The sequence below is a fragment of the Antechinus flavipes genome, chromosome 2, assembly GCF_016432865.1.
Source record: "Antechinus flavipes isolate AdamAnt ecotype Samford, QLD, Australia chromosome 2, AdamAnt_v2, whole genome shotgun sequence".
NCBI lineage: Eukaryota > Metazoa > Chordata > Mammalia > Dasyuromorphia > Dasyuridae > Antechinus > Antechinus flavipes.
The window spans coordinates 35,108,714-35,134,352 of NC_067399.1; the positions used below are offsets into that span (position 1 = coordinate 35,108,714).

Here is a 25,639-nt window from a genome sequence, read left to right on the forward strand (position 1 = left end):
TGCCCAAGCATTTAGGATACATGATTACATATGACCAGGCATGACATAACTGAATTGCATTAACAGCTTCTATTGACCATTGCTCTGATCAGAGAGATTAGTTACAGAAGGAAATATACAAGAACATAATAACATAAGCAGTCGAATTTTAACTGCTTATCAATTGTCCCAGTAACTGTCAGAGAGTGGAGCTTTAAAACTCCCAAATAGCATTAACTAATTAACTCTAAGCCCAAGAAACCTTTACCTCCAATAACAGATGTCATTAATCAAATTTCTAATAAATCTTAAACAATTATTTATCATATCTTTATAAGTCATAACAGAAAGAAATTTTGTCTCAGTAAGTTCACAACTTAGAACAATTATCATATCTAGGTAGATGTTACATGAGTGAACATTATACATACAAATCATTTTGCTTTTAAAATACCCAATACATAGAAAAACATCCCAAACTGCATATTGTCCATAACAGAAACATTTTCAAAAGGACAAAGAAAAAACTATTATGTTCAGAGGCCCTTTCAATATCCTCAGAATGACCCAGTACAATCAATTTAAACTTATACAAAAGACCCAATTCTACATAAAAGAATTCAAGAAGTTTCTTAAAATAGCAATTAAACTTTTAGAAATATTCCTACCAAAGTATGGATCACATTTTCGACCATTTTCTTTTAACCAAAAAACATTTATGTATCAAGAAACAAATATTCAATCAATTAACCTAAAAGTAAGCATGTCCTTAAAAATCAGTTTGCTGAACTGGCCGTAATCAGTTAAGAAAAAAAACGGCGGGAACATACTCAGGGGGGTGAGGGGAGGAGAGGATTCCACATGACCACCCTTCCCCCACTCTTGCCTCCTAGAAAAACTTCCCTCAGGTTCCCCACTCGATTTCCTACATGGGGATCCTTTTCAAGATTTAGTGCATCAGTTTCCCAACATCAGATTTCTTCCCAAATCTACCCATTTCCAACTTTCTCTTTCTCTCTAGCTACATACTTAAATAATCTCCTTAAATAACTTTCCTACCCAGATGCTCCTTTGGTAAAGTAGCAGAAGGCAGCGGGGGTGGGTGGTTCCTTCCCCCCACCTCTTCACCTACTCACAAAAGTCTTTCTTTCACCTTCCTAAAATCATGCAAACCTCTAATTTCCCTACAAATCAGTCCTTCCTAAATCACCTGCATTCCTCTTTCCTTTTCCCTTCAAAAACCTGTAAGATTCACACTATAGTGAATAGCCCAAACCTCCATAAAAACCACGCATGTCCAGCAGAGCTGGATTTAAAGTATAACTTATGTTAACCAATAACTCAATATATTTCAGAAGGTAACAAACTGAATCAAACTAATACGGCTGTTTTTAAAAGTTTTTCTTCTACCACATTTCTTCTAACAGCTATTAGCATCTTATCTCCAGAGCTTTGTATTGCCCAGGCCAGGCTAAGCTTGAATTTTATTGCTCTTTACCCTAGTAGGCTTTTCCTTAAAAAAATTTAAAATCACAAGCAAATTTTCCTTAATCATTGCTCTTAAAACTTAACAAAGCTCTTAAATCAGCAAACAGACTAGGGGCTGTTTCCAAGACCTCCACCCCCAGAGAGAAGTTTGTTGAATTCCCTTTTCCTATTTCAGAATCCAAAGGGGTTTCTGTGAACTTCCAAACCCATTTAGTGCTTTTCTCTGCCTTTACAGAGAATGCGAATGCGTAGATATTCCATTCAAACTTCCTTCCTTTAAAATGTTAGCACACTGTTCTCTCTCTCTCTCTCTCTCTCTCTCTCTCTCTCTCTATATATATATATATATATACATAAACTTTGGGAACTTTCAAATCCCTTTCAATCTATTTTTTTTTAATTTCTTCCTTTCTCCCCCTATTCCCACAGGCTGCTGCAGTCAGCCAGAGACAGAGAGGGAGAGAGAAAGATTTTGCAAACTTGTGGATATCTTCTAAGTCTGCAACACAGAGGCTGAATTCTTATCTCTTACAAGCTTGCTAACTTCTAACACAGATACACATGGAGCTCCAATTCACTAAGCACAGTTGCAACGTTGTTCTTAAAATTTTCCCAACCAACAACATAACAGACAAACAAATCACACAGAACATAGAACACACATCACACAGACTACACAGTTAACATATACCCAGAGGATATTTTCCAGCATAACCAGAACCAGATGGTACCCCAAAAGGTACTCAGACAGACTTACTCTTCTAAATGCTGAAGCTAACAAAGCTTTTAGACAGACAAATCATACAGAACACACAGAACACCAGACAAATCACACACAGAACATACAGACTAGTCTTCCAGAACCAGGTCAGGACTCTTAACAATGGCGTTCCATGAAGAGCCAGCGGGGGAAGAGGGGGGACTGTAAAAACTGCGTCCAGCTGAGCCCCACCTGCACAGAATCAGGAGTACTCAACGGACAGGCGGCTGCAGATGCAGCTGCAGGGGCCCCTCAGAATAACCAGAACTGGCTTTTAGAATGCTTTATGCCAATTTTGGACCGAATTCAAAATTTGGGTCTCACTTTCCTGGTTCGCAGAAGAGAGATTACTGGACACCAGGGGCCGAGGAAGATCTCTCGGTGGCCACCCCCTAGGATCCGTAATCCCCTTCGCCCTCCAGGGAGAGGGACAGGCCGTCAGACTGAGCCAAAGGCTTATCTCGCTGGGGCCTCCAAATGAAATAGCCCAGGCAATAAAATTCAAGACAGCCGCAATGAGGAAGATTTAGAATTTATTTGGTACCGAGCTCAGGACAGAATGATCAAATTCCATGCTTTACAGAACTAAAAACAGCCTTATAAACATTTTTTGTTCGCCTTGTTACATTGTAATCTGTGATTAGCATTTTACAACAGGGGAGTGGGAGCAGATATTCTAACATAGATAGATTAGTATCGAGCACCACCCGAGTAGATCAGTATCGAGCACCACCCACCTGGAACAGATGCCCTTAAGGGCATTGTTGAGCCGGCCTTTTGAAATACAAAAGAAATCCCCAATCTAACTAAGCAAACTTTCTTCTGCTGGCCCGAGTCAGAAAGGAGGGGAGAGGAGGGCTATTTGTCCATTTCAATCTCAAGCCTCCCCTCTTCCTAGCCAAGCACACCTTTGTCTGCTTTCTATTTCCACACATGCCTACAGGCTGTACCTTTAACTCTATCACTCCTTAATTTGATTCTTCTCTGCTAAAGGTGACCCAAAGGTAGAAGAGACTGCTGCACGCTTCCTGAAATGACTTGCAGATAGAGAGTCTGTCAGATGCCAGATGAAGGACTTTTAGGATCAGAAGCAGAGCTAGACAGGGTGAGAGGCCCTAGGGATGTGGTCCACTTCACTTAGATTTCACCTTCAGACATTTAAAGAATCAGACAAAAATCTCAGTGTTTTGGGCTGAAGCTTCATGTGGGCTTTCTGGAATGTCATGGATGTGAATGGCCCAGGTAGAAAAAGCTTGGAGGGATTTTATTCTCTATTGGGACTGATGAGACTGTTCATCTCTGTAAGTGTATAAGTTTGCTCTAGCGGCTCATCTTCCTTGGCAGCCAGTGACTGTAGTAGATAGGATGCTGAATGGAATCCCCACTTCAAATATCACCTCTCATACTTACTAGATACAAAGTTACTCAGCCTCAGTATCTTTAACTGTAATGTGGAGATACTGAATCAGGAGAGAACTATTTCCTTTACTGAAATTGTTTCCTTTAAGAAACTGTATTTCCTTTTGATCTGTGATCCCTTTTGGAGTCTCAGCCCCTCCTGGGGAAGGCACCTCTCCCCAGATAAGTTATCTTTCTGGGATGCCAGAACTTTTGATTCAGTTACAAATCCTGGTCAAAAAGCTCCCCTCTGAAGTGTTGTTAATTCCAATAGGAGATTTGGCCTAAAAACTGATAAGAATCTAAGCCTGGGAACCTCTGCTCCTGAAGCCCCAAGACTCCTTACAAAGGCAGTATCTGGGCCAGCTCCCTGAAGCAGGCTTAGGTAGCTTGCTCAGCTGCTAGGACTCTGCCTGCTGATTCCCTCAGTGTAAAAGTTCCATTTCTAAATAGGACTTTGCCATGATAGACGTCAGTCCCTCACAAACTGGTTTCTATCCAACAATAAACTTTCATTTTACAATTAGTAATTTGGCAATAAGTGAATTCTTTCACTTTAAACTTACCGCTGATTAAAGAGGAGATTTAACAGCTCTCTTATTGTCACTTACCTCGTGGCCACCAGAAATTGAGGGCATTCAAACCTCATCATTTTTACACTAAAGAAATAAGAATCTCCAGTCACCAATGACTACGGTTCTTTCTATTCATGACTTCATGACTTGAGCTCTCTGAGGTACATTATACTGTGAATTCTATGGCTACAGAACTTCTACAGGAAGAGTAGAGACCTAGAAATTCATATGACACTAAATTCAAGAAGGGAGTCAGCATTTAAATACTGGCCTATCTGAACAGGCATAAAATGCATAAACTTGCCCAACAAAGAAGTGAACTTGACATCCTAGAATAGGCTGCAAATTTGACCTGAAATGGATCAGCCTTAAAAGGGTGACTCTCTAGAGCTGATAATAATCCTCATATAATTTATTCAAAATAAACTTTAGAGGTAGGAGGTTGTGTGTTTGGGGGATGGGGGATGTGTGTGGAATAGCAATGTATATTAAGAAGGCATAAACACAAGAGGAAAATCATAAATTTTCTGGAGAATCAAGATAGTAGATAGCATTTGGTAAATATCCAGGAAGGGTGAATTTCTGTTTTTATGGGATAGCAGTTCATCCCCAATAGGAGAAAATAGATGAGTCACTTAAAAAAAATTGTTAGGCTGGCATGGAAGCTCAACATTAGAATCCACTCGAAGTGTATCTTCCCTTGCTCAAGTAATGCATCACTCTCACCCTTTGAAAAGTAGAGAAAGGAACCATTTTTAAGGGCTTCTCAGGAGAAAGCACAATAATTTTTTGCTTTGCTCCTAGAGATCTCTCCAGCTTTTTTATGAAATGGTGATCACTCACCATTCTGAGCCACAGTGAAGCTGCAGAGTTCTATTATGGCTAGCTTGCTTTTAGGTTTTTTGCATACAGTCAACCAAACCTGTAACTTTTGAAGCTTTCCACTTGTCTCTGCTTCTCTGGGAACTTCCTAAAGTTCTCTACATGACTGAAGAAAAATGCCGATCACATCCCCGTAAAGAACTGGTAGCCTCTGATTCATCAGTCACTTTTGCCCTTATTTATTTGAAAAGGTTATGGACAAAAAGTAAAATAAGCATCAGGAGTGGTAAATATCAAATAGATTCAGGGGAGCAATAGAGTTAGCAAGGAAAGGGGTTTGGAAGAAGGCATTAAAGGGATATGCCTTGAGATGTTGAGTACACCACTGACTGGTACTGACTGTATGGCAATATATCATAGAGGCTGACTATCATTATCAGACTAACTGGAGGTAGACACTATATGGAGGGAGAAAAAACTTCAGAGCAGCCTTGGTCCTCAAAAGGACTTAGTAAAGATCTGCAACAAAAACACATGCTTTATAAAGGGAAATATAGCCCTGAGGGTTCCTCATGGGAAGAGGGGGAAAAAAGCGGAAACAAGGGTATATATTGAGATGTTGAAATTGATTTGAAGATAGTATCAAAGGCAGTCTGGGAAAGCCTGGGTCCTCATCACATATATCTTAAACCTAAGTTCTCAGGATGAATTTAGCATTTTTGTAAAATGAGAGAAAATAAGTGGTGATTAGGCTTCCATCAAATGGTTATGCCCAGTTTTAGAGCCCTTTGTGCACAGTTCTTAATTGTTCTCCAATTCTTAATTGTTTAATTGCTCTCCTTGGATATATTCATAACTCCAGCAATGGTGCATTAGTGTCAACTGAAATCCACAGAGGGATGATGAAAGAGGCAATGGGCTGCTTAGAAAAGAGATGGTTGAGGAATTAGCCTTTTTCTTTGATAAAGGGAATGGGTTTGAGATAGTCCTCTCTGTTTCTATTTCTCTCTGTCTCTTTCTCCATTTCTGTCTCTATCTCTGTCTCTTCTCTCTCTCTCTCTCTCTCTCTCTCTCTCTCTCTCTCTCTCTCTCTCTCTCTCTCTCTCTCCCCCTCTCCCTCCCTCTCTCTCTCTCTCTCTCTCTCTCTCTCTCTCTCTCTCTCTCTCTCTCTCTCCCTCTCTCCCTCTCTCTGTCTCTCTCTCTCATAAATATATATGTCTTTACATACAAAATGTTCCGCAGGGATAGAGGCAGTCTTTTCCCACTAAGGGACAGAATTAAGGAGTTCAGATGGAGATGTGAGAAATGAGGATTGAGAGATCCCATGGCCAGGTGGCAGTTTTGCAAAAAAAATTGTCTCTTCTCTCTCCATGTGTTTCTATATATTTATATGTTAACACAATGTTCCACAGACATAGGGGCAGAAATCCCCCCCAGTGAGGGATAGCAATGAGGAGTTCAGAATGGAGTATAAAAATAAGTTTTTTTCACCATTCAGATGGGGGAGATCATAATTCTAAGTATGAGGAGAGCAGAATGTTCCATTTCCTGGCACTAATCTCTTATTCCCCTTCTTTGGAGGAATTGAAGTCTTCCTTTGAAAAGAGTGGGCAATTTGTAACCAAAGATGAACTAGAGTTCATTACTGATCACAAAATAGAAAATTTTGATTATATCAAATTAAAAAGCCTTTGTACAAACAAAACTAATGTAAACAAGATTAGAAGGAAAGCAACAAACTGGGAAAACATTTTCACAGTTAAAGGTTCTGATAAAGCTCTCATTTCCAAAATATATAGAGAATTGACTCTAATTTACAAGAAATCAAGTCATTCTCCAATTGATAAATGGTCAAAGGATATGAACAGACAATTTTCAGATGATGAAATTGAAACTATTTCCACTCATATGAAAGAGTGTTCCAAATCACTATTGATCAGAGAAATGCAAATTAAAACAGCTCTGATGAATGTTGGAGGGGATGCAGGAAAACTGGGACACTGATGCATTGTTGGTGGAATTGTGAATACATCCAGCCATTCTGGAGAGCAATTTGGAACTATGTCAAAAAGTTATCAAACTGTGCATACCCTTTGATCCAGCAGTGCTACTACTGGGCTTATACCCCAAAGAGATACTAAAGAAGGGAAAGGGACCTGTATGTGCCAAAATGTTTGTGGCAGCCCTGTTTGTAGTGGCTAGAAGCTGGAAAATGAATGGATGCCCATCAATTGGAGAATGGTTGAGTCAATTGTGGTATATGAACATTATGGAATTTTATTGTTCTGTAAGGAATGACCAGCAGGATGAATACAGAGAGGACTGGCGAGACTTACATGAACTGATGCTAAGTGAAATGAGCAGAACCAGGAGATCATTATATACCTCAACAATGATACTGTTTGAGGATGTATTCTGATGGAAGTGGATCTCTTGGATAAAGAAAGCTAATTCAGTTTCAATTGATCAAAGATGGGCAGAAGCAGCTACACCCAAAGAAAGAACACTGGGAAATGAATATAAACTGCTTGCATTTTTGTTTTTTTTCCCCGGGTTATTTCTACCTTCTGAATTCAATTCTCCTTGTGCAACAAGAAAACTGTTCGGTTCTGCACACATATATTGTATCCAAGATATACTGTAACCTATTCAACATGTAAAGGACTGCTTGCCATCTGGGGGAGGGGATGGAGGGAGGGAGGGGAAAAATTGGAACAGAAGTGAATGCAAGGGATAATGCGTAAAAAATTATTCTGGCATAAGTTCTATCAATAAAAAGTTATTTAAAAAAAAAAGCTGCCCCAGTGATGAGGTCTAGCTTTGGGGTACCTAAATGAAATTAGGGTTAAGGTCTAGTGGTAGATTTGGGGTACAGATTCGGCGCAAGAAGGTCTAGTAGCAGCGCGAGTTCCCAATAAAAGCATTTATTGGCCTGGAGAGCTAGATTGATAAAAGAGGTTTATTATTGGATAAGCAAAGTTAAAGTATAGGCGAAGGTAGAGATAAGGAGGGCCCTGGACAGAGGGTCCAGTGGACAGAGGGTCCTCACATGGTAGCCATGTTTGGAATCTCTGCAAAGAGGGGTTCCCAGCATGGCCTTTTTATAATAGGAGACTTAGCTCGAGGGGCTTTCGGGTGTAGCCCCAAAGTTGGCTCATATCCAGGTGGGGCTGGGAACAGGTCAGATCTTCTATTGGAATTCAAAGGGACCAGGATTTGTGAGTTAAAGGGCAATTTACATTATTAACTAGGAGAGGATGGGAATCTAGAAAGGAATCTTTCCCACATCACCAGGATTGGCTGGAAAGAAGTTATTTCACTTACCCAGAATCCTTTGACACCTATTGGTTTTAAGAAGCATTTAGAGCAGAAGAAAGGTGAAGATTTTTACATGAGCCCATTGCTTTCTTCTACAGCCCCTAGGCTGAGAAGGAAAAGCAGAGACATTTATTGTCTAACTGGACAAAAGAGTGAATCTTAAGTACTTTGTTGACAAGTGAAGCATACAGGACAGTGGAGAATTGGCTGAGCTAATCTTTATACTCCAGAGAGAGCCAGGTTGAGGAGCTCAGGATTTCTCTGGTTTAAAGGGAAACTGCCATTGACAAAAACAGGAAGATGTGGAAGTGACACCCCGAGTGGCTGATTGTGTAGAAAGAAAACAAGTTGGATGGGGCTTAAGAGCAAGAATAAGTAGAATTTCTCCTCAGCAAACCTTTTGTTTGTCTATGTCAGGATCCCCAGGCCATGACCACTCTTTGTTATTTTTGTTCTTCTCTTTTTCTCTTTTTCCTTTCAGGAGACACCTTGTTTCCCAGAGCTAAGGCCCAGCAAGAAAACTTTGTCCTAAGCTTGGGAGAGCAACAATGCTTTGCCCTCACCCTCAGGGTGAATTCGGTAGGAGCCAAATCACAGAACTGATGTTTCCTGAGCTTGGGCAAACACCGCAGGTCTGGCCATGAAGCCCTGTTAAGAATGAACCTCTTTTTAAAACTAGGCATCAGGATTGTGGTTTCACGTCTCACATCTCTTAGTTCTTTATACCTGTAATCGTGGCTCGTGCCCACCTGTGTGACGGTGTGAGTGTGTCATCTGTGCGTGTGGCAGTGATGGAGAGTTATACCTCCCTGGGAGAAAGTGCTGTGTATGAGCAACCTCTGATTTCTCTTTCCCTCTTCCATCCCTCCGGTCCCATAAGCACATCTTTTATAGGGGAAATATAAGCCTGAGGGTTCCTCAGGGGAGGAGGGGAAATAAAGGCAGAAACAAGGATGTGCATTGAGATGTTGAGACTGATTTGGAGATAGAATCAAAGGCAGTCTGGGAAAGCCTGGGCTCTCATCACAGGTATCTTAAAGATGCTAATCAAAGCTGTCTGGAAACATCATAGTTGTCTTTAAAATGATAATAAAGAGAGTCTGAGAAACAAAGTTTCCAGGATGAGCATTTTAGCATTTCCTGGAAAATGGGAGAGAATAAGCTGTGTTCAGGCTTCCATCAAAGATTAGGCACAGTTTTATAGCCCTCTGGGCACAGTTCTTAATTGTCTCTAGAAGGGTTGGATATGTTCACAACTCCAGCAATGGTGAATCAGTGTCACCTGAAGTCCAGAAAGCTAAGGTTGAGGGAAAATCCTCTTGCTTTGATAAGAGGAATGGGTTTGAGATACTTTTCTTTGTTTTTGCTTTCCCCTTCCTCTCTCTCTCTCTCTCTCTCTCTCTCTCTCTCTCTCTCTCTCTCTTTCTCTCTCTCTTTCTCTCTCTCACACTCACACACACACACACATACACACACACACTATATATATATATGTCTTCACATACAAAATGTTCCATAGGGATAGAAACAGTCTTTTCCCACTAAAGGATAGAAATGAGGAGTTCAGATGGAGATGTGAGAAATGAGGATTGAGAAATCCCATGGCCAGGTGGCAGGCTTTGCAAAAGTATTCACAGGCTTTGCAAAAAAATGAATGCAGGTGAGATTTGTGGCAAAAAAGAAATGGGTTTATTACACTGAGAAAATAACTTTCTCAGTAGGCAAAATCCTATTAGGACTTTTTGTAAAGGGTTGGGCACATGGCTTTTAAGTATACCAGGGTTTGGGGCCCAAATTGAGGGGGCCAATGTCTAGATGAATTGGAGGGACTCATTTTCAACTGAATAATGGATGGTGATTATGCCCCAGGCCAAGATCTCCAATTGAATTGTAGGTAGAGATGCTATGGGATTTTCCCCTCTAAATAAGAGGGTGGGGCCCCTCCCAAAAGCCAGAGGGGTTGAGATTCTAACCCAGGTTCACCCTTCCCCAAAAGATCACAATTTACATCAATTGGACTATAAAAAATTAGTTTTAGTAGACTAACATTTTTCAAGATGGAGGAAGTCCTTATGATTCTAAGGAGACTCCAAAACTATGAGGAAAGCAGAATGTTCATCTTCTTGGTACCCATATTTTATTCCCCTTTGCAAGAACTGAAGAAGTCTTCTTTTGAAAAGAATAGACAGAGAAAATTCCAGAGAGATCTTTATAGCCCCTGGCATGAATGAATAAAATAAATGTAGATAAAAATCTGATTTAAATGCATGGTCAGAAAAAATAGAACCAGAATGTGAATTTTTTTTTTCCTGAGGCAATTAGGGTTAAGTAACTTGCCCAAGGTGATACAGCTAGGAAATATGAAGTGTCTGAGTCTGGCTTTGCACTCAGGTCTTCCTGACTCCAGGATGCTGCCCTGTGCCATCTTGGTGCTTGGAAGATGTGAATTTTAAGTTCAGTCCATTGAAGCCTGTTGCCTGATCTCCTTGTGCTCTTGGTCCCAAGAATCATTGACTGCTATGGAATATTGTGCTAGTGAAGGGGGAGGGAACTGTTCCCTTTAAGATTATCACTCTGAAATTGTGTCCTCTTTGATCAGGATCTCCCAGGCTCCAAGGAGTACAGAGAGAGCCCAAACCTTGCAGCATAAGAGAAGCAACACTATTCAGAAGCAAATTAGCTTCCATAGAATTTCTAAATTCTCATTCAATTGAGGAATCTAGGTCTGATCAGTTTGGGCGGTTTCAGCCTCCATCAAGACACCCAATAAAACAGGCTACCTCAACTAAGGTGTTTGCAGATGGGCCGAGGTAGCTCACTCAGCTGCCAAGATCCTTCTGCCCTCTGAGAAAGCATTCTCAGTGCCCAAACTCCATTTCCCACTAGAAACTGGGTTCTATCCAACAATAAACTTTCATTTTGCAACTAATAATTCAGGAATGAGTGAATTCTTTTATTCCTAAACCTGTGGCCGATATAAAGAGATGTTTAACAATTCTTATTGCTACTAACCTCTTGACCACCAGGAATTGAGACCATTCAAACCGCATCACTGGGAAGAAAGGACAAAAACAATCTCTGACCAGAGGTTACTGCTTTCTTTCTGGTTCTTGCTCAGTTGAGAGTCAGAACATGTCCTTGCTATGGATTTCCAATTACTGGGGGTTAGAATTTCGTAAGACAAATTATCTAGCAATATTTTAACATAAGATGATGTAGCCCCACAACGAGTGCAACTCTTTTTCAAATACTTAATTTTTTCCAAATCAAAAGGAGTGTATCTTCTCTTTTTTTGACCTCAAGAGTGAAGCTCTTCAATCACAGGATATGTGTGTACTAAATGAGATACATCCTGTCCTTCATTTTTTGCCTTAACCAGTGCTTTTTGTAATCTTGTCATAGGCTGCTTCATAAGTGGTTGTGTCACTGCTTCTCCCCCTCCTCCTTCTCCCTGTACCCATGAAAGGTTAATTGAGGGAAGTAGGTCAGAGTATGGGGAATGACCTAATTTCTCCTGCTGTGAAATATCACACTCAAAATTGTACTTAACTCCATTCTGATCTGATTCTTCATCCTTTTCACCTAGTTTAGTTGGCTTCTCCCTCTCCTGATCTTTTGTCTTTTTCCTTATTCTATAACTTATATAATTTCCTAAAGCCAGTTGTATTAAATTATATGTATTAAGTGTGTCTTTGGAAATGGAGTCAGGTCCGTTTTCATGGTAGAATTGACATAGTTGCTCTCCTACTAATTTCCACTCATTTAGATCCAATTCTTTTTCCTTAGAGAACCAAGGAGATGTATACTGTACAGTTTTTAAAAGATCAATGATCTGCTCCCAAGTTATAATTAAACCTTCATTTTTTTATCAGTCTGACCAAGCTTTCAACACATTTTCCTTGAAGAGGAAAAGAAGGCTGTTTTCTAAACATCTATCCCATTTCAGCTGAAATTCTGCGTTAGCTCTTTAACAAAGTTTCCTTGTTGTACTCATCCTAACTTCTGGGTTGAGGAGACTTTTCCACTGAAATCAGAATCGTGTCTGTCTCAAGTTCAGACGCCAAAATGTAATGTTCTTCTCTAAAATATAATGGTCTCTGAGAGCAGGGTTTTTGGGGGGCTTCTGGGAGCAGCCTTCCTTTGAGTTGCATATAAAAATCACCTCAAATGCAGCCAGCTGTTAAAAGTTCAAATCCTTTTTTGTCTCTTCCAAAATAGCCCAGTTAGCTTTCTTCGAGCCTTATGTCTCTCCTTGGTTCCAAGAGCTCCTGCTGTTAATTCTTTGTCTCTCCAGCTTCAGCCTCCAGCCAGCACAAAGGTGGAAGATGGAATGAATCTGTCTCCCCCTCGGAGAGTGGGCTTGTCCTTTAGTGGGCTCCTCCGTATATATGATCTGTTAAAGGTGTGAATCTTGTGGAACTCTAGTAAGTACTAAGTCCATCAGTGAACTAGAGAACTGTTAAGTATCCTGCTAAACAACTATTGTCTCTACCAATTCTCTGACTTAGCACCTTGTAAGAATTCTAACAGTCTGGTCCTTCTCTTCCTGGTTCCCCAGGCCCTGGATGGTCCTAGTTGGGACACATTCCTCTGCTGCTGGGTCTGCATCTGGAATAATAAGCGTTATCTGAGGCACCAAACCTTGACCCAGCTTGGGCCCTTCCAGTTGCCATCTAAGCCCCTCCACATGACTGGAGAGAGGGTTTTATCCTTGTTGGCCAGTGTGCTCGTTAATCCTTTCTGCGTGGGGCAGAGGCGCATTGCTGGGAAGAGAGCCACAGAATATGAAAATTGTCAGTAATTGTATGTATATATCACCGCATCTAAGTGGCCCACGTGAGTCGGGTGGAGGGTCTTGTGAACCCCAACACCCCTTTTTTTGCTTAGATAGGAGCATCCTGAGAGTGCGATTAGCCCATTCAACAATGGCTTGTCCTGTAGGGTTATAGGGGATGCCAGTGGGATGGGCAATGCCAAATTCAGTGCAGAAGGACCGAAAGGCAGAAGATGTATAAGCCGGTCCATCATCTGTCTTAAGTGAAACTCGGGCAATGGAGAAGCAATGGTAAAGCCTAACTGCTTTTCCTGATTGGAGTGAAGCCATGAGGAACTGAGACTGCGTATCCATGGTTACATGGATGCTCTGCCTCTTAGCACGAGTCACATTTGCCCTGGGCACTGGGAGACTCCCCACAAGGATTTATTGCAGTTCTTGGAGGATCAGGCGGGAAGGAGCCCAAGCAATGCAGAAAGGAACAATAGCCACAAAATGTGGTGATCTTCTTTTAAAATAAGTAGAATAGTTCTCTCTGGGGGAGAGAGCAGGAGAGGTTTTCTTGGAGACAGATCAATAATTACCTCAAATGCAGCTGGTACAAATCCAAACGTTTATTTCTCCTTCCAAGTCTTGTCTCTTTCCTTGGGCCCGGAAAGCTAGATTCTTAGAGGCCTCTCTCTCTTCTTGGTTCCATGAGCTCCCTCCGAATGTCTCCAAATCCAAAGGTTTTGTCCTTCAGTCTCTGCCTCTGCTTTCTTCAGCCTCCAGCCAGCACAAAGATGGAATGAATCTCTTGTCTCCTTCACTTGGGGCTCGGCTAGCTTTCTGGTGAGTCTTTCAGACCAGCTTAGTCTCAGTGGGGGAAGTGCAGGAGCCCAGCCACCACAGAGAGCCTTCTCAATCTCCCACTCAACTCTTGACTTGTAGCTTCTTCCTCTCAAAACTCTTCTTCTGTAATACCGGAGAAACTGAGGCAGGAGAGAGATTAGAGAGATTTAATATTTTATTAATTGGAGAGTAAGATTGACTGGACAGGACTCTCGTCTCAGATTATCCAGTCAGACAGAGATAAGTATACTGGGACCAAGGAATCCATATTGGTCCCAGGGCTGGAGGACCCAAAGAATCCAGCGTCCAGCATACAGCTGCCAGACGCCATTCTCCAGCAATGAATGAAGGAACAACAACTTCTTAAATACCTTTTTGGAGACAAAGAGAAAGGGAGGGAAAGTTTTTTTATCAGGGAGGGGAAGCCATAAAACCTAAAAATTCCAGAGACAAAGAAGTAAAGATATCATGGGTTGATCTTGGAATATTCTAAAGGAATATTGTAAATTCCTAAAAGAATCAGGAGATCTACTCTTTATCTTGCTAATTTACAACCCGAGAGCGAATAATCCTTAGTTTTACTGGGTCAGAGACAGAACAGTTAAGGTAACTGAGACAGGGAAACTGAGTCAGGACAGTTAAAGAAAACTGTGGCATAACACTTCCACTACCAGCCATTCAAGTGGAAAATTCAAAACCTTCAAAATAAACTTTAGAGGTCAGAGGGTGTGTGTGTCTCTGTGTGTGTGTGTGTGTGTAATAGTAATGTATATTAAGAAGACATAGGTAAAGGTAGATGGCAATGAGGGTTAAGAGATCCCCTGGCTAAGTGGCAGCTTTGCAAAAGAATTCACAGAATTTGCAAAAGAATGAATGTAGGCAAGATTTGTGGCCCCCAAAAATGGGTTTATTACATTGAGAAAACAACTTTCTCTGTAAGCAAAATCCTGTTAGGACTTTTTGCAGAGGGTTGGGCACATGGCCTTTGATTACATTGGGGTTTGGGGTCCAAAGCAAGGGCGGGCAATGTCTAGAAGAATTTGAGGAACTAATTTTCAACTCAATAAAGGGTGGTGATTATGCCCCAGGCCAAGATCTCCAGTTGAATTGTGGATGGAGATGCTATGGGAGTTTCCCCTATAAACAGGACAGTGGGGCCCCTCCCAAGAAGCAGGAGGGGTTGGGGTTCTAACCAAGGTTCACCCTTCCCCAAAAGATCACAGTTTCCATCAATTGGATTATAAAAATTAGTTTTATTAGATTAATATTATTAAGATGGGGGAGGTCGTTATAATTCTGAGCAGACTCCAAAACTATGAGCAGAGCAGAATGTCCGGCTTCTTGGCACCAAACTCTTATTCCTGTTCTTTGTAGGAATTGAAGTCTTCCTTTGAAAAAAGTGAACAGAGGAGACTCCAGAGAGATCTTTATAGCCCCCGGGCATGAATGGGTAAAATAAAAGTAAATAAAAATCTGATTCAAATGCATGGTCAGAGAAAATGGATCCAGAGTATGAATTTTTTTTCCTGAAGCAATTAGGGTTAAGTAACTTGCCCAGGGTCACACAACTAGAAAATATGAAGTGTCTGAGTCTGGATTTGCACTCAGTTCCTCCTGATTCCAGGGCAGCTGCCCCATGCCATCTGGCTGCTGGGAGAATGTGAATTTTTAGCAGGGTCCATGATGGATTTCATTAGCCTGTTACCTGATCTTCTTGTGCTCTTGGTCCCAAGAGTCATTGACTGCTGTGGAATATTGAGCCGGGGAGAAAGGACAGAAAGAATCTCTGGCCAGAAGTTTCTACTTTCTCCTTGTTTCTTGTGCTGAGGGAAGTCACATGGAATAGGAATGGGAGAGTGCCTCAGGCCCAGGGCATTGTGGGGTGACCCACTCTGAGCCAGTGGTTCTTTCTTTGATGATTCTGCTCATGGCTGAAGAGGAACAAGAGTCCCCAGAGCACTGAGCTCTCAGAACGTGGCCTTTCCCCTCAGTCCCGAGTCCTTTTTGTCTCATCAGCCCAGAGACCCTGCCCCTGAGCAGGCCCCCAGCAGCAGCTGCAGCAGAGGAAGGAGAGGAGGCAGCTGGGCCTCCCTGAGCAGCCAGCCCAGGCCTGGGGAGGTTTTTGTTCAGGATTGTAACACTGTGGGAGGATAAAAAGAATACTGAGCACAGTAATAGACTGCCCCATCTTCAGCCTCCACACTGCTGATTGTGAAGGTGAACTCCTTCCCAGCACCACTGCCACTGAAGCGGGCGGGGACTCCAGAGTGCAGGTTGGAAACCTTATAAATGAGTAGCCGAGGAGACTGTCCGGGTTTCTGTTGGAGCCAGTCTAGGTAAGTGTTTCCAGCACTAGTTGTGACACTCTCACTGGCCTTGCAGCTGATGGTGACTCTCTCTCCTGGGCTCACAGACACCGAGGCTGGAGACTGGGTCAGCACAATTGCTCCCCTGGAAACTAAGAGCAGAAATTAATGACCAACCAACATGGAATAAATAGAGAAGAGTTTCCTTTCTTTCTGATTCTTGGCCCACAAACCCCCTGGCTCTGAAAATCCCCCTGATCTCACAGAAAACCTCATGCCCCCTTGGACTGGCTCCTGTCCCCAGAGATTCTGAGCTTCCTGGAATTCTCTCATCTCATGTCACATTGCCCGTCTGCGTGTTTTGTTGTCTCAAGTTCTCACCTGGGACCCAAAGCATCAGGAGCCCACAGAGAAGCTGGCACAGAGACTCCATTTTGCAGTGACTCCTCCCCTGTGGCTGCTCTGCCCCCAGGCCCAGTTTATCTCCCTGTGTCTGCAGGCCCTCCCCGTGGGGATCTCTTTATGCAAAGCAGCTGGGAGGTGTGGGGTATTATGGGAGCAGAAGTGACTGACTCCAGCTCAGGGGAAGAAACTGAGACCTTCAGACCTTGAATATGTTCCTGATTTTTGGAGCTTTGCTTGTTATGTGCTCCCACAGATCCTACTTATCCTTAGATTTGTTTTTTTTTTTTTTAAATCTTTTTTCTTTTAATCAGTTTTATTTTTTTTATGAGACTGCTAGCACTATGTAATGTGTTCAGTCTTTGGCTAGGAACTTTCATCTTCTTGAGATCAAATATTGCCTCGGATACTGAATTGTGTGAGCTTAAGCAAGTCATTTAACCTTGTTTGCCTCAGTTTCCTTATTTGTAAAATAAGTTGAAGATGAAATAGCAAATCCCTCAAAGAATCTTCTCAAAGAATCCCCAAATTGTGTTACAAAATGCCAAAAATAATTAAAATAAGAACAAAAATGGTTCCAAAAGGAAGAGGGCTTGCACAAGAGTCCATAATGTATAGTGAAGAGGTCACAGCCTAAAGGCATAAAACATAGGCCAGATACTGATATCCTGCACTTTATCCAATCCATGACCTGCTGTCCTACTAAGTAAGGATGCTTTGGGCATTTAGAATGGAGCCTCCTAAAATGGGAAGCAAGCCACCCTTTTATTCCTTGGCATGGTTTAGGGGAACCAGCTTTCTCTTCCTCCTCCACTTCCCTGAAGAGATCAATGGAATGATATGTGATCATTTAAAATGTTTTTTCTCCCTATTTTTTTTTATTTTTTATTTATTTTAAACCTAAATACTAATTCTTTACAATAAATGCTCCACATTGTGTTCAGAACTGTCCATCTTTGCTTTGCTTCCTTGTGGGTTTCTTTTCCTCTGCATGAACTTTTTACATTATTTTCCCCTGATTCCTCCCCAGGGACTCCATCCTTCTGTAAGTGCCTACAGCCAGCAGTGTCCCTGTCCTACTGCCTCTGCCCTCACCAGGCATGTGCTGGTTTCCCCTTGGGCAGGGCTCCCTCTCAGCAGCACAGCTCACCCCAGCACCCTCATAAACAGGGGTTCCCTCAGACTTCCCCGACCTCACACTCCCCACACTGTCTGGGAGATGAAGCTTCCTGTGCCTCAGCCAAGGCCACCTCCCAGCCCAGCTACCAGAGGACTTACTGCTTACTCTTTCAGCAGAGCTTGCCTGGAGCCATTTACCTTCCACCCTGACCAAACCTCCATGTGAGTTCCACCCTTGGTACCTTCTCTGGTCATTCCAGGAGGACCAGCTCTGCCCCCACTTGTGTTCATTTCTTGTCACTGGACATTTTTCCTGAGGTGCCATGTTATCTTTTTTTATAGGGCATGGAATTTTATAAACTACTCTGCCATCTTCCCAGAATCCTCTTTGTCTTTTTTTTTTTTTAAATGATTCAATGAAATGGAGGCAAATTCTATCTCAAGCATTGACTTTTGTCAGAAATCTAGAAACTACCAAAGAGGAACTTGAATTAGTCTGTCATTCAGACTCCTTCTCCTTGTGTGATAAAGAGGGAGAGAGCAACTGACCTCCTATCACTTCCCTCAAGTCTCTTATTCCATCCTCTGGAGGAGTCTCTCAGTGACTGTGTTTGATCCTCTCTACAACTGCCCTGAGCAGGAGAAAACAAGGTGGGAGGAGAAGGGAAAGAGAAGACAGAGGTCATGGGGGAAGAGGAAGCTGGGGAGAAGTGAAAATATAGGAGGGAGCAACATTAAAGGGAGAGGATCTGGAAAGTCCCCTCTTGGAGCTGTGGCAGATGGGCTGGGAACTGAGAGAAGACTTTGGGTGAGGGGTTCTGGACTAGAGTTTTGTTGTGGGTTTTTGATCTTTAATATTCAGTAAGGCTCTTCATGACTCTATTTGGAATTTCTAGGAAAGATCCTGGACTAGTTTGTCACTAACTTCTCCTGCTTCTTTTACTGATGAAAAATTGGAGCAAATAGGACTCTGGGCCTTGCTGTGGGTCCTGCAGCTAGTAAGTGTCTGAGGCCAGATCTGAGCTCTGGAAGAGGAAGGTTCCTGACCCCAAGCCTGGAATGTGAACTCAGGAAGAGGCTTCCCCTGGACTCCAGGCCCAGCTCTCTTATCTGCTACGTCAAAAAGCTGCCCCAGGATTGGCTGGAACAAAGATATTTCACTTACCCAGAATCCTTTGCCATCTATTGGTTTTAAGAAGCATTTAGAGCAGAAGAAAGGTGAAGATTTTGACATGGGCCATTGCTTCCTTCTACTGTCTCTAGGCGGAGAAGAAAAAGCAGAGACATTTATTGTCTAAGTGGACAAACGAATGAATCTTAAATACTTTGTTGACAAGGGAAACACCCAGGGCAGTGGAGAATTGGCTGGGCTAATCTTTATACTCCAGAGTGAGCCAGGTTGAGGAGCTCAGGATTTCTCTGGTTTAAAGGGAAACTGCCATTGACAAAAACAGTAAGATCTAGAGGTGATTCTGAGTGCCTGGTTGTGTAGAAGAAAAACAAGTTGGATGGGGCTTAAAGGCAAGGACAAGTAGAATTTCTCCTCAGCAAATCTTTTGTTTGTCTATGTCAGGATCCCCAGGCCATGACCCCCCTTTTTTATTTTTGTTCCTCTCTTTTTCTCTTTTTCCTTTCAGGAGACACCTTGTTTCCCAGAGCTAACACCTAGCAAGCAAACTTTGTCCTGATCTCAGGATCGGAACAATCCTTTGCCCTCACCCTCTGGATGAATTCTGTGAGAGCTAAATCATTGAACTGATGTTTCCTGAGCTTGGGCAAACACCGCAGGCCTGGTCATGAAGCCCTCTTATGAATGAACCTTTTTTTAAAACTCGGCATCAGGATTGTGGTTCCACATTTCCCTTCTCTTAGTTGTTTATGCCTGTAATCGTGGCTCGTGCCCACTTGTGTGATGGTGTGAGTGTGTCATCTGTGCCTGTGGCAGTGATGGGGAGTTACACCTCCCTGGGAGAAAGTGCTGTGTATGAGCAACCTCTGATTTCCCTTTCCCTCTTCCATCCCTCAGGTCCCATAAGCACATCTTTTATAGGGGAAATATAAGCCTGAGGGTTCCTCAGGGGTGGAGGGGAAATAAAGGCAGAAACAAGGATGTGCATTGAGATGTTGATTCTGCTTTGGAGATAGTATCAAAGGCATTCTGGGAAAGCCTGGGCTCTCATCCCAGGTATTTTAAAGACGCTGATCAAGGCAGTCTGGGAACATCATAGTTGCCTTTAAAATGGAAACTTAAGTTTCCAGGATGAACATTTTAGCATTTCCTGGAAAATGGGAGAGAATAAGCTATGTTCAGGATTCTATCAAAGATAATGCACAGTTGTATAACCCTTTGGGCACAGTTCTTAATTTCTCTCCAGAAGGGTTGGATATGTTCACAACTTCAGAAATGGTGAATTAGTGTCACCTGAAGTCCTGAGAGGTAAGGCAATGGGCTGCTTAGAAAAGCCAAGGTTGAGGAAAAATCCTCTTCCTTTGATAAGAGGAATGGGTTTGAGATATTTCTCTTCGTTTTTGCTTCTCTCTCTCTCTCCTCTCTCTCTCTCTCTCTCTCTCTCTCTCTCTCTCTCTCTCTCTCTCTCTCTCTCTCTCTCTCTCTCTCCCCTTCTCTCCCTCTCTCCCTCTCTCTGTCTCTCTCTCTCATAAATATATATGTCTTTACATACAAAATGTTCCGCAGGGATAGAGGCAGTCTTTTCCCACTAAGGGACAGAATTGAGGAGTTCAGATGGAGATGTGAGAAATGAGGATTGAGAGATCCCATGGCCAGGTGGCAGTTTTGCAAAAGAATTAATACAGGTGAGATTTGTGGCAAAAAAGAAATGGGTTTATTACACTGAAAAAACAGCTTTCTCAGTAGGCAAAATCCTATTAGGACTTTTTGCAAAGGGCCTTTGATTATATTGGGGTTTAGGGCCCAAATTGAGGGGGCCAATGTCTAGATGAATTGGAGAGACTATATTTCAACTGAATAATGGATGGTGATTATGCCCCAGGCCAAAATCTCCAATTGAATTGTGGGTGAAGATGCTATGGGATGTTTATAGGGGTGTTAAACAGAGGGTGAGACCCTTCCCAAAAGCCAGAAGGGGTTGACATTCTAACCCAGGTTCACCTTTCCCAAAAAGATCACAATTTACATCAATTGGACATAAAAATTAGTTTTATTAGACTAACATTCTCCAAAACTATGAGGAGAACAGAATGTTCAGCTTCTTGGTACCCATCTCTTATTCCCCTTTGTAAGAATTGAAGTCTTCCTTTGAAAAGAATAGACAGACATTATCAATCAGAGAAATGCGAATTAAGACAACTCTGAGATACCATGACACATCTGTCAGGTTGGCTAGAATGACAGGGAAAGATAATGCGGAATGTTGGAGGGGATGTGGGAAAACTGGGACACTGATACACTGTTGGTGGAATTGTGGATACATATAGCCATTCTGCAGAGCGATTTGGAACTATGCTCAAAAAGTTATCAAACTGTGCATACCCTTTGATCCAGCAGTGTTTCTACTGGGCTTATATTCCAAAGAGATCATAAAGAAGGGAAAGGGACCTGTATGTGCACGAATGTTTGTGGCAGCCCTTTTTATAGTGGCCAGAAACTGGAAACTGAGTAGATGCCCATCAGTTGGAGAACGGTTGAGTAAATTGTGGTATATGAATATTATGGAATATTCTTTTTTAGTAAGAAATGACCAGCGGGATGAATACAGAGAGGCCTGGAGAGACTTACACGAACTGATGCTGAGTGAAACGATCAGGACCAGGAGATCATTATATATTTCAACAACAATACTATATGATGATCAATTCTGATAGACCTGGCTATCCTCAACAATGAGATGAACCAAATCAGTTCCAATGGAGCAGTAATGAAGTGAACCAGCTACACCCAGGGAAAGAACTCTGGGAGATGACTACGAACCATTACATTGAATTCCCAATCCTTCTATTTTTGTCTGCCTGCATTTTGGATTTCCTACATGGGCTAATTGTTTTTTTTTGTTGTTGTTTTTGTTGTTTTTTTGTTTTGTTTTGTTTTTTTGTTTTTTTAATTTTTATTTAATAATTACTTTATATTGACACTCGTTTCTGTTCCAATTTTTTTTCCCTCCCTCCCTCCCTCCGCCCCCTCCCCTAGATGGCAAGCAGTCCTTTATATGTTGGATATGTTGCAGTATATCCTAGATACAATATATGTTTGCAGAACTGAACAGTTCTCTTGTTGCATAGGGAGAATTGGATTCAGAAGGTATAAATAACCCGGGAAGAAAAACAAAAATGCAAATAGTTCACATTCGTTTCCCAGTGTTCTTTCTTTGGGTGTAGCTACTTTTGTCCATCATTTATCAATTGAAACTCAGGTCTCTTTGTCAAAGAAATCCACTTCCATCAAAATATGTCCTCATACAATATCGTTGTCGAAGTGTATAATGATCTCCTGGTTCTGCTCATTTCACTTAGCATCAGTTCATGTAAGTCTCGCCAGTCCTCTCTGTATTCATCCTGCTGGTCATTTCTTACAGAACAATAATATTCCATAACATTCATATACCACAATTTACCCAGCCATTCTCCAATTGATGGGCATCCATTCATTTTCCAGTTTCTAGCCACTACAAATAGGGCTGCTACAAACATTTTGGCACATACAGGTCCCTTTCCCTTCTTTAGTATTTCTTTGGGATATAAGCCCAATAGAAACACTGCTGGATCAAAGGGTATGCACAATTTGATAATTTTTTGGGCATGATTCCAGATTGCTCTCCAGAATGGTTGGATTCTACATAGGCTAATTGTACAATATTTCAGAGTGTGATTCTTTTTGTACAGCAGAATAACGGTTTGATCATGTATATTTACTGTGTATCTAATTTATACTTTAATATATTTAACATCTACTGGTCATCCTGCCATCTAGGGGAAGGCGTGGGGGGAAGGAGGGGAAAAATTGGAACAAAAAGTTTGGCAATTGTCAATATTATAAAAATTACCCATACATATAACTTGTAAATAAAAGGCTATTTTAAAAAATTAAAAATGAAAAGCTATAAAAAAAAAACCAAAATAAAATAAAATTATGTTTGTCATTAAAAAAAAAGAAAAGAAAAGAATAGACAGAGAAAACTCCAGAGAGATCTTTATAGCCCCCGGCATGAATGGATAAAATAAAAGTAGATAAAAATCTGATTAAATGCATTGTCAGAGAAAATGGAACCAGAGGGTGATTTTTTTTTTCTTGAGGCAATTAGGGTTAAGTAACTTGCCCAGGGTCACACAATTAGAAAATATGAAGTGTCTGAGTCTGGCTTTCCACTCAGGTCCTCCTGACTCCAGGATAGCTGCCCTGTGCCATCTTAATGCTTGGAAGATGTGAATTTTAAGGTCAGTCCATAGATGGATTTCATTAGCCTGTTGCCTGATCTCCTTGTGCTCTTGGTCCCAAGAATCATTGACTGCTATGGAATATTGTGCTAATGAAGGGGGAGGGAACTGTTCCCTTTAAAATTATCACTCTGAAATTGTGTCCCCTTTGATCAGGATCTCCCAGGCTCCAAGGAGTACAGAGAGAGCCCAAACCTTTCAGGATAAGAGAAGTAACACTATTCAAGGGCAAATCAGCTTCCATGGAATTTCTAAATTCTCATTCAATTGAGGAATCCTGGTCTGATCAGCTCCGTTCCTGACCCAAAGCCTGCAATTTGAACTCGAGAAGAGGCTTCCCCTGGACTCCAGGCCCAGCTCTCTTATCTGCTCCACCAAAAAGCTGCCCCAGAATCTTTTGACACCAATTGTTTTTAAGAAGCATTTAGAGACAGAGAAAGGTGAGGTTTTTACATGGGCCATGGCTTCCTTCTACTGTCTCTAGGCTGAGAAGGAAAAGCAGAGACATTTATTGTCTAACTGGACAAATGAGTGAATCTTAACTATTTTATTGTCAACTCTGGACAAGGGAAGCATCCAGGGCAGTGGGTGATGGGCTGGGCTAATCTTTATACCCCAGAGAGAGCCAGTTTGAGGAGCTCAGGATTTCTCGGGTTTCAAGAAAACTGCTATTGACAAGAAGAGAAAGATCTAGAAGTGACACTGTGAGTACCTGGTTATGTAGAAGAAAAACAAGTTGGATGGGGCTTAAAGACAAGGACAAGTAGAATTTCTCCTCAGCAAACTTTTTCTTTGTCTATGTCAGGTTCCCAGGCCATGACCCCTCTTTTTTATTTTCATTCCTCTCTTTTTCTTTTTTCTTTCAGGAGACACCTTGTTTTCCAGAGCTAAGGCCCAGCCAGCAAACTTTGTCCTGACCTCGGGATAGGAACGATCCTTTGCCCTCATCCTTTGGATGAATTCTGTGGGAGCTAAATCACAGAACTGATGGTTCCTGAGCTTGGGCAAACATCCAGCAGCCCTGGTCATAAAGCCCTTTTTTTTTAAATGACACAACTTTGCCTCACGTTTGCTGTTATGTCTCCCCTCTGTATGTTTCTTTCATGTCCTTCTACTCCTCTTGCTCCTCTGTTCTGTGGGTAGAAACCAGCTGTGTCATCGGCCCTCACTTAGGATCATGTTCCCAGTCCCTCACCTCTTAGTTCTTTATGCTATAATCATGGCTCCTGCCCCTCTGTGTGACAGTCAGTGTGAGGGGAGCCAGCTGGGACGTAGCAGTGATGGCAGAGTTACACCCTTCCTGGCAGGTTCCATATTGATCATGATCTACAGAGACCAGCTGATTGTCACATAATTAATCAATTAGCCAACTATGGGTATGGTGTAGATTTTGGCCTCCAATGGAACCACCCTCAAGCCATTATATAGGTGATTAGTCAGAATCCATGTGCCGGATTCCTACCGCTCCCCACTAGAGGGTGCTCTACCTACAAATGTATAATCTACACTTTTCTGATTCTTAAGTTTCCAAATTGAGGTTTAAAGCCGGGGCTTAAGTCTCACTCAAAATTGTCCAAAAAATGCAAATCTTATATGTCTAATTTTAATTCACCACCTCTCAATAAATTGCACATTTTACTTTATAATGGGCATGTGACTTATTTAAGTACTGAAAGATAACTGCAACAGATTTAAAAATGAAATTGTAAAGACTCTTCCAATGAGTAAACTTTGGTGAAAGTGCTGTATGTGAACAATCTCAGTTTTCCCTTTCCCTCTTCCATCCCTCCGCTCCCAAAAGCACATCTTTTATACTTCATCATTTAGTTATGAGGTTTCCTCAGGGGAGGAGGGGAAGTAAAGGCAGAAACAAGGATGTGCATTGAGATGTTGAGACAGCTTTGGAGACAGTATCAAAGGCAGTGTTTGAAAGCCTGGGTTCCCACCACAGGTATCTTAAAGATGCAAATCAAGGCAGTCTGGGAACTAGGGGAGGGAGTGGAGGGAGGGAGGGGAAAAATCGGAACAGAAGCGAGTGCAAGGAATAATGTTGTTAAAAAATTACCCTGGCATGGATTCTGTCAATATAAAGTTATTATAAAATAAAATAAAATATTTATATAAAAAAATTAGTTCATGTGACTGCTAGCAGTATGTAAAGAGTTTAGTTTGTGGCTAGGAAATCAAATCTTGCCTTGTGTATTAATTGTGTGAGTCTAGGCAAGTCACTTAACCTTGTTTGCCTCAGTTTCCTTTTTTGTAAAATAAGTTGGAAAGGGAAATAGCAAATTTCTCCAGTATCTTTTCAAAGAAACCCCAAATTGTGTTACAAAGTGCCAAAAATCAGTGAAACAAAAACAAAAATGGTTCCAAAAGCCAGAGGGATTACACACCAGTCAATATTGTGTAGTAAAGACATCACAGCCTGAAGACATAGAACATAGGACAGATACTGAAA

The 25,639-nt window shown here is 41.7% G+C and overlaps 1 long non-coding RNA gene and 1 gene segment (V, D, J or C); one reads left to right on the top strand and one right to left on the bottom strand.

Moving 5' to 3' along the window:
- Positions 1–25,639, top strand: part of LOC127547501 (uncharacterized) — a 58,557-nt gene that overhangs the window by 19,957 nt on the left and 12,961 nt on the right. The window lies entirely within an intron of this gene.
- LOC127547490 (immunoglobulin kappa variable 3-11-like) lies at positions 15,179–16,744 on the bottom strand. The segment is given in 2 exon segments: positions 15,179–16,403; positions 16,633–16,744. Coding segments are annotated over 2 exon segments (384 nt in total).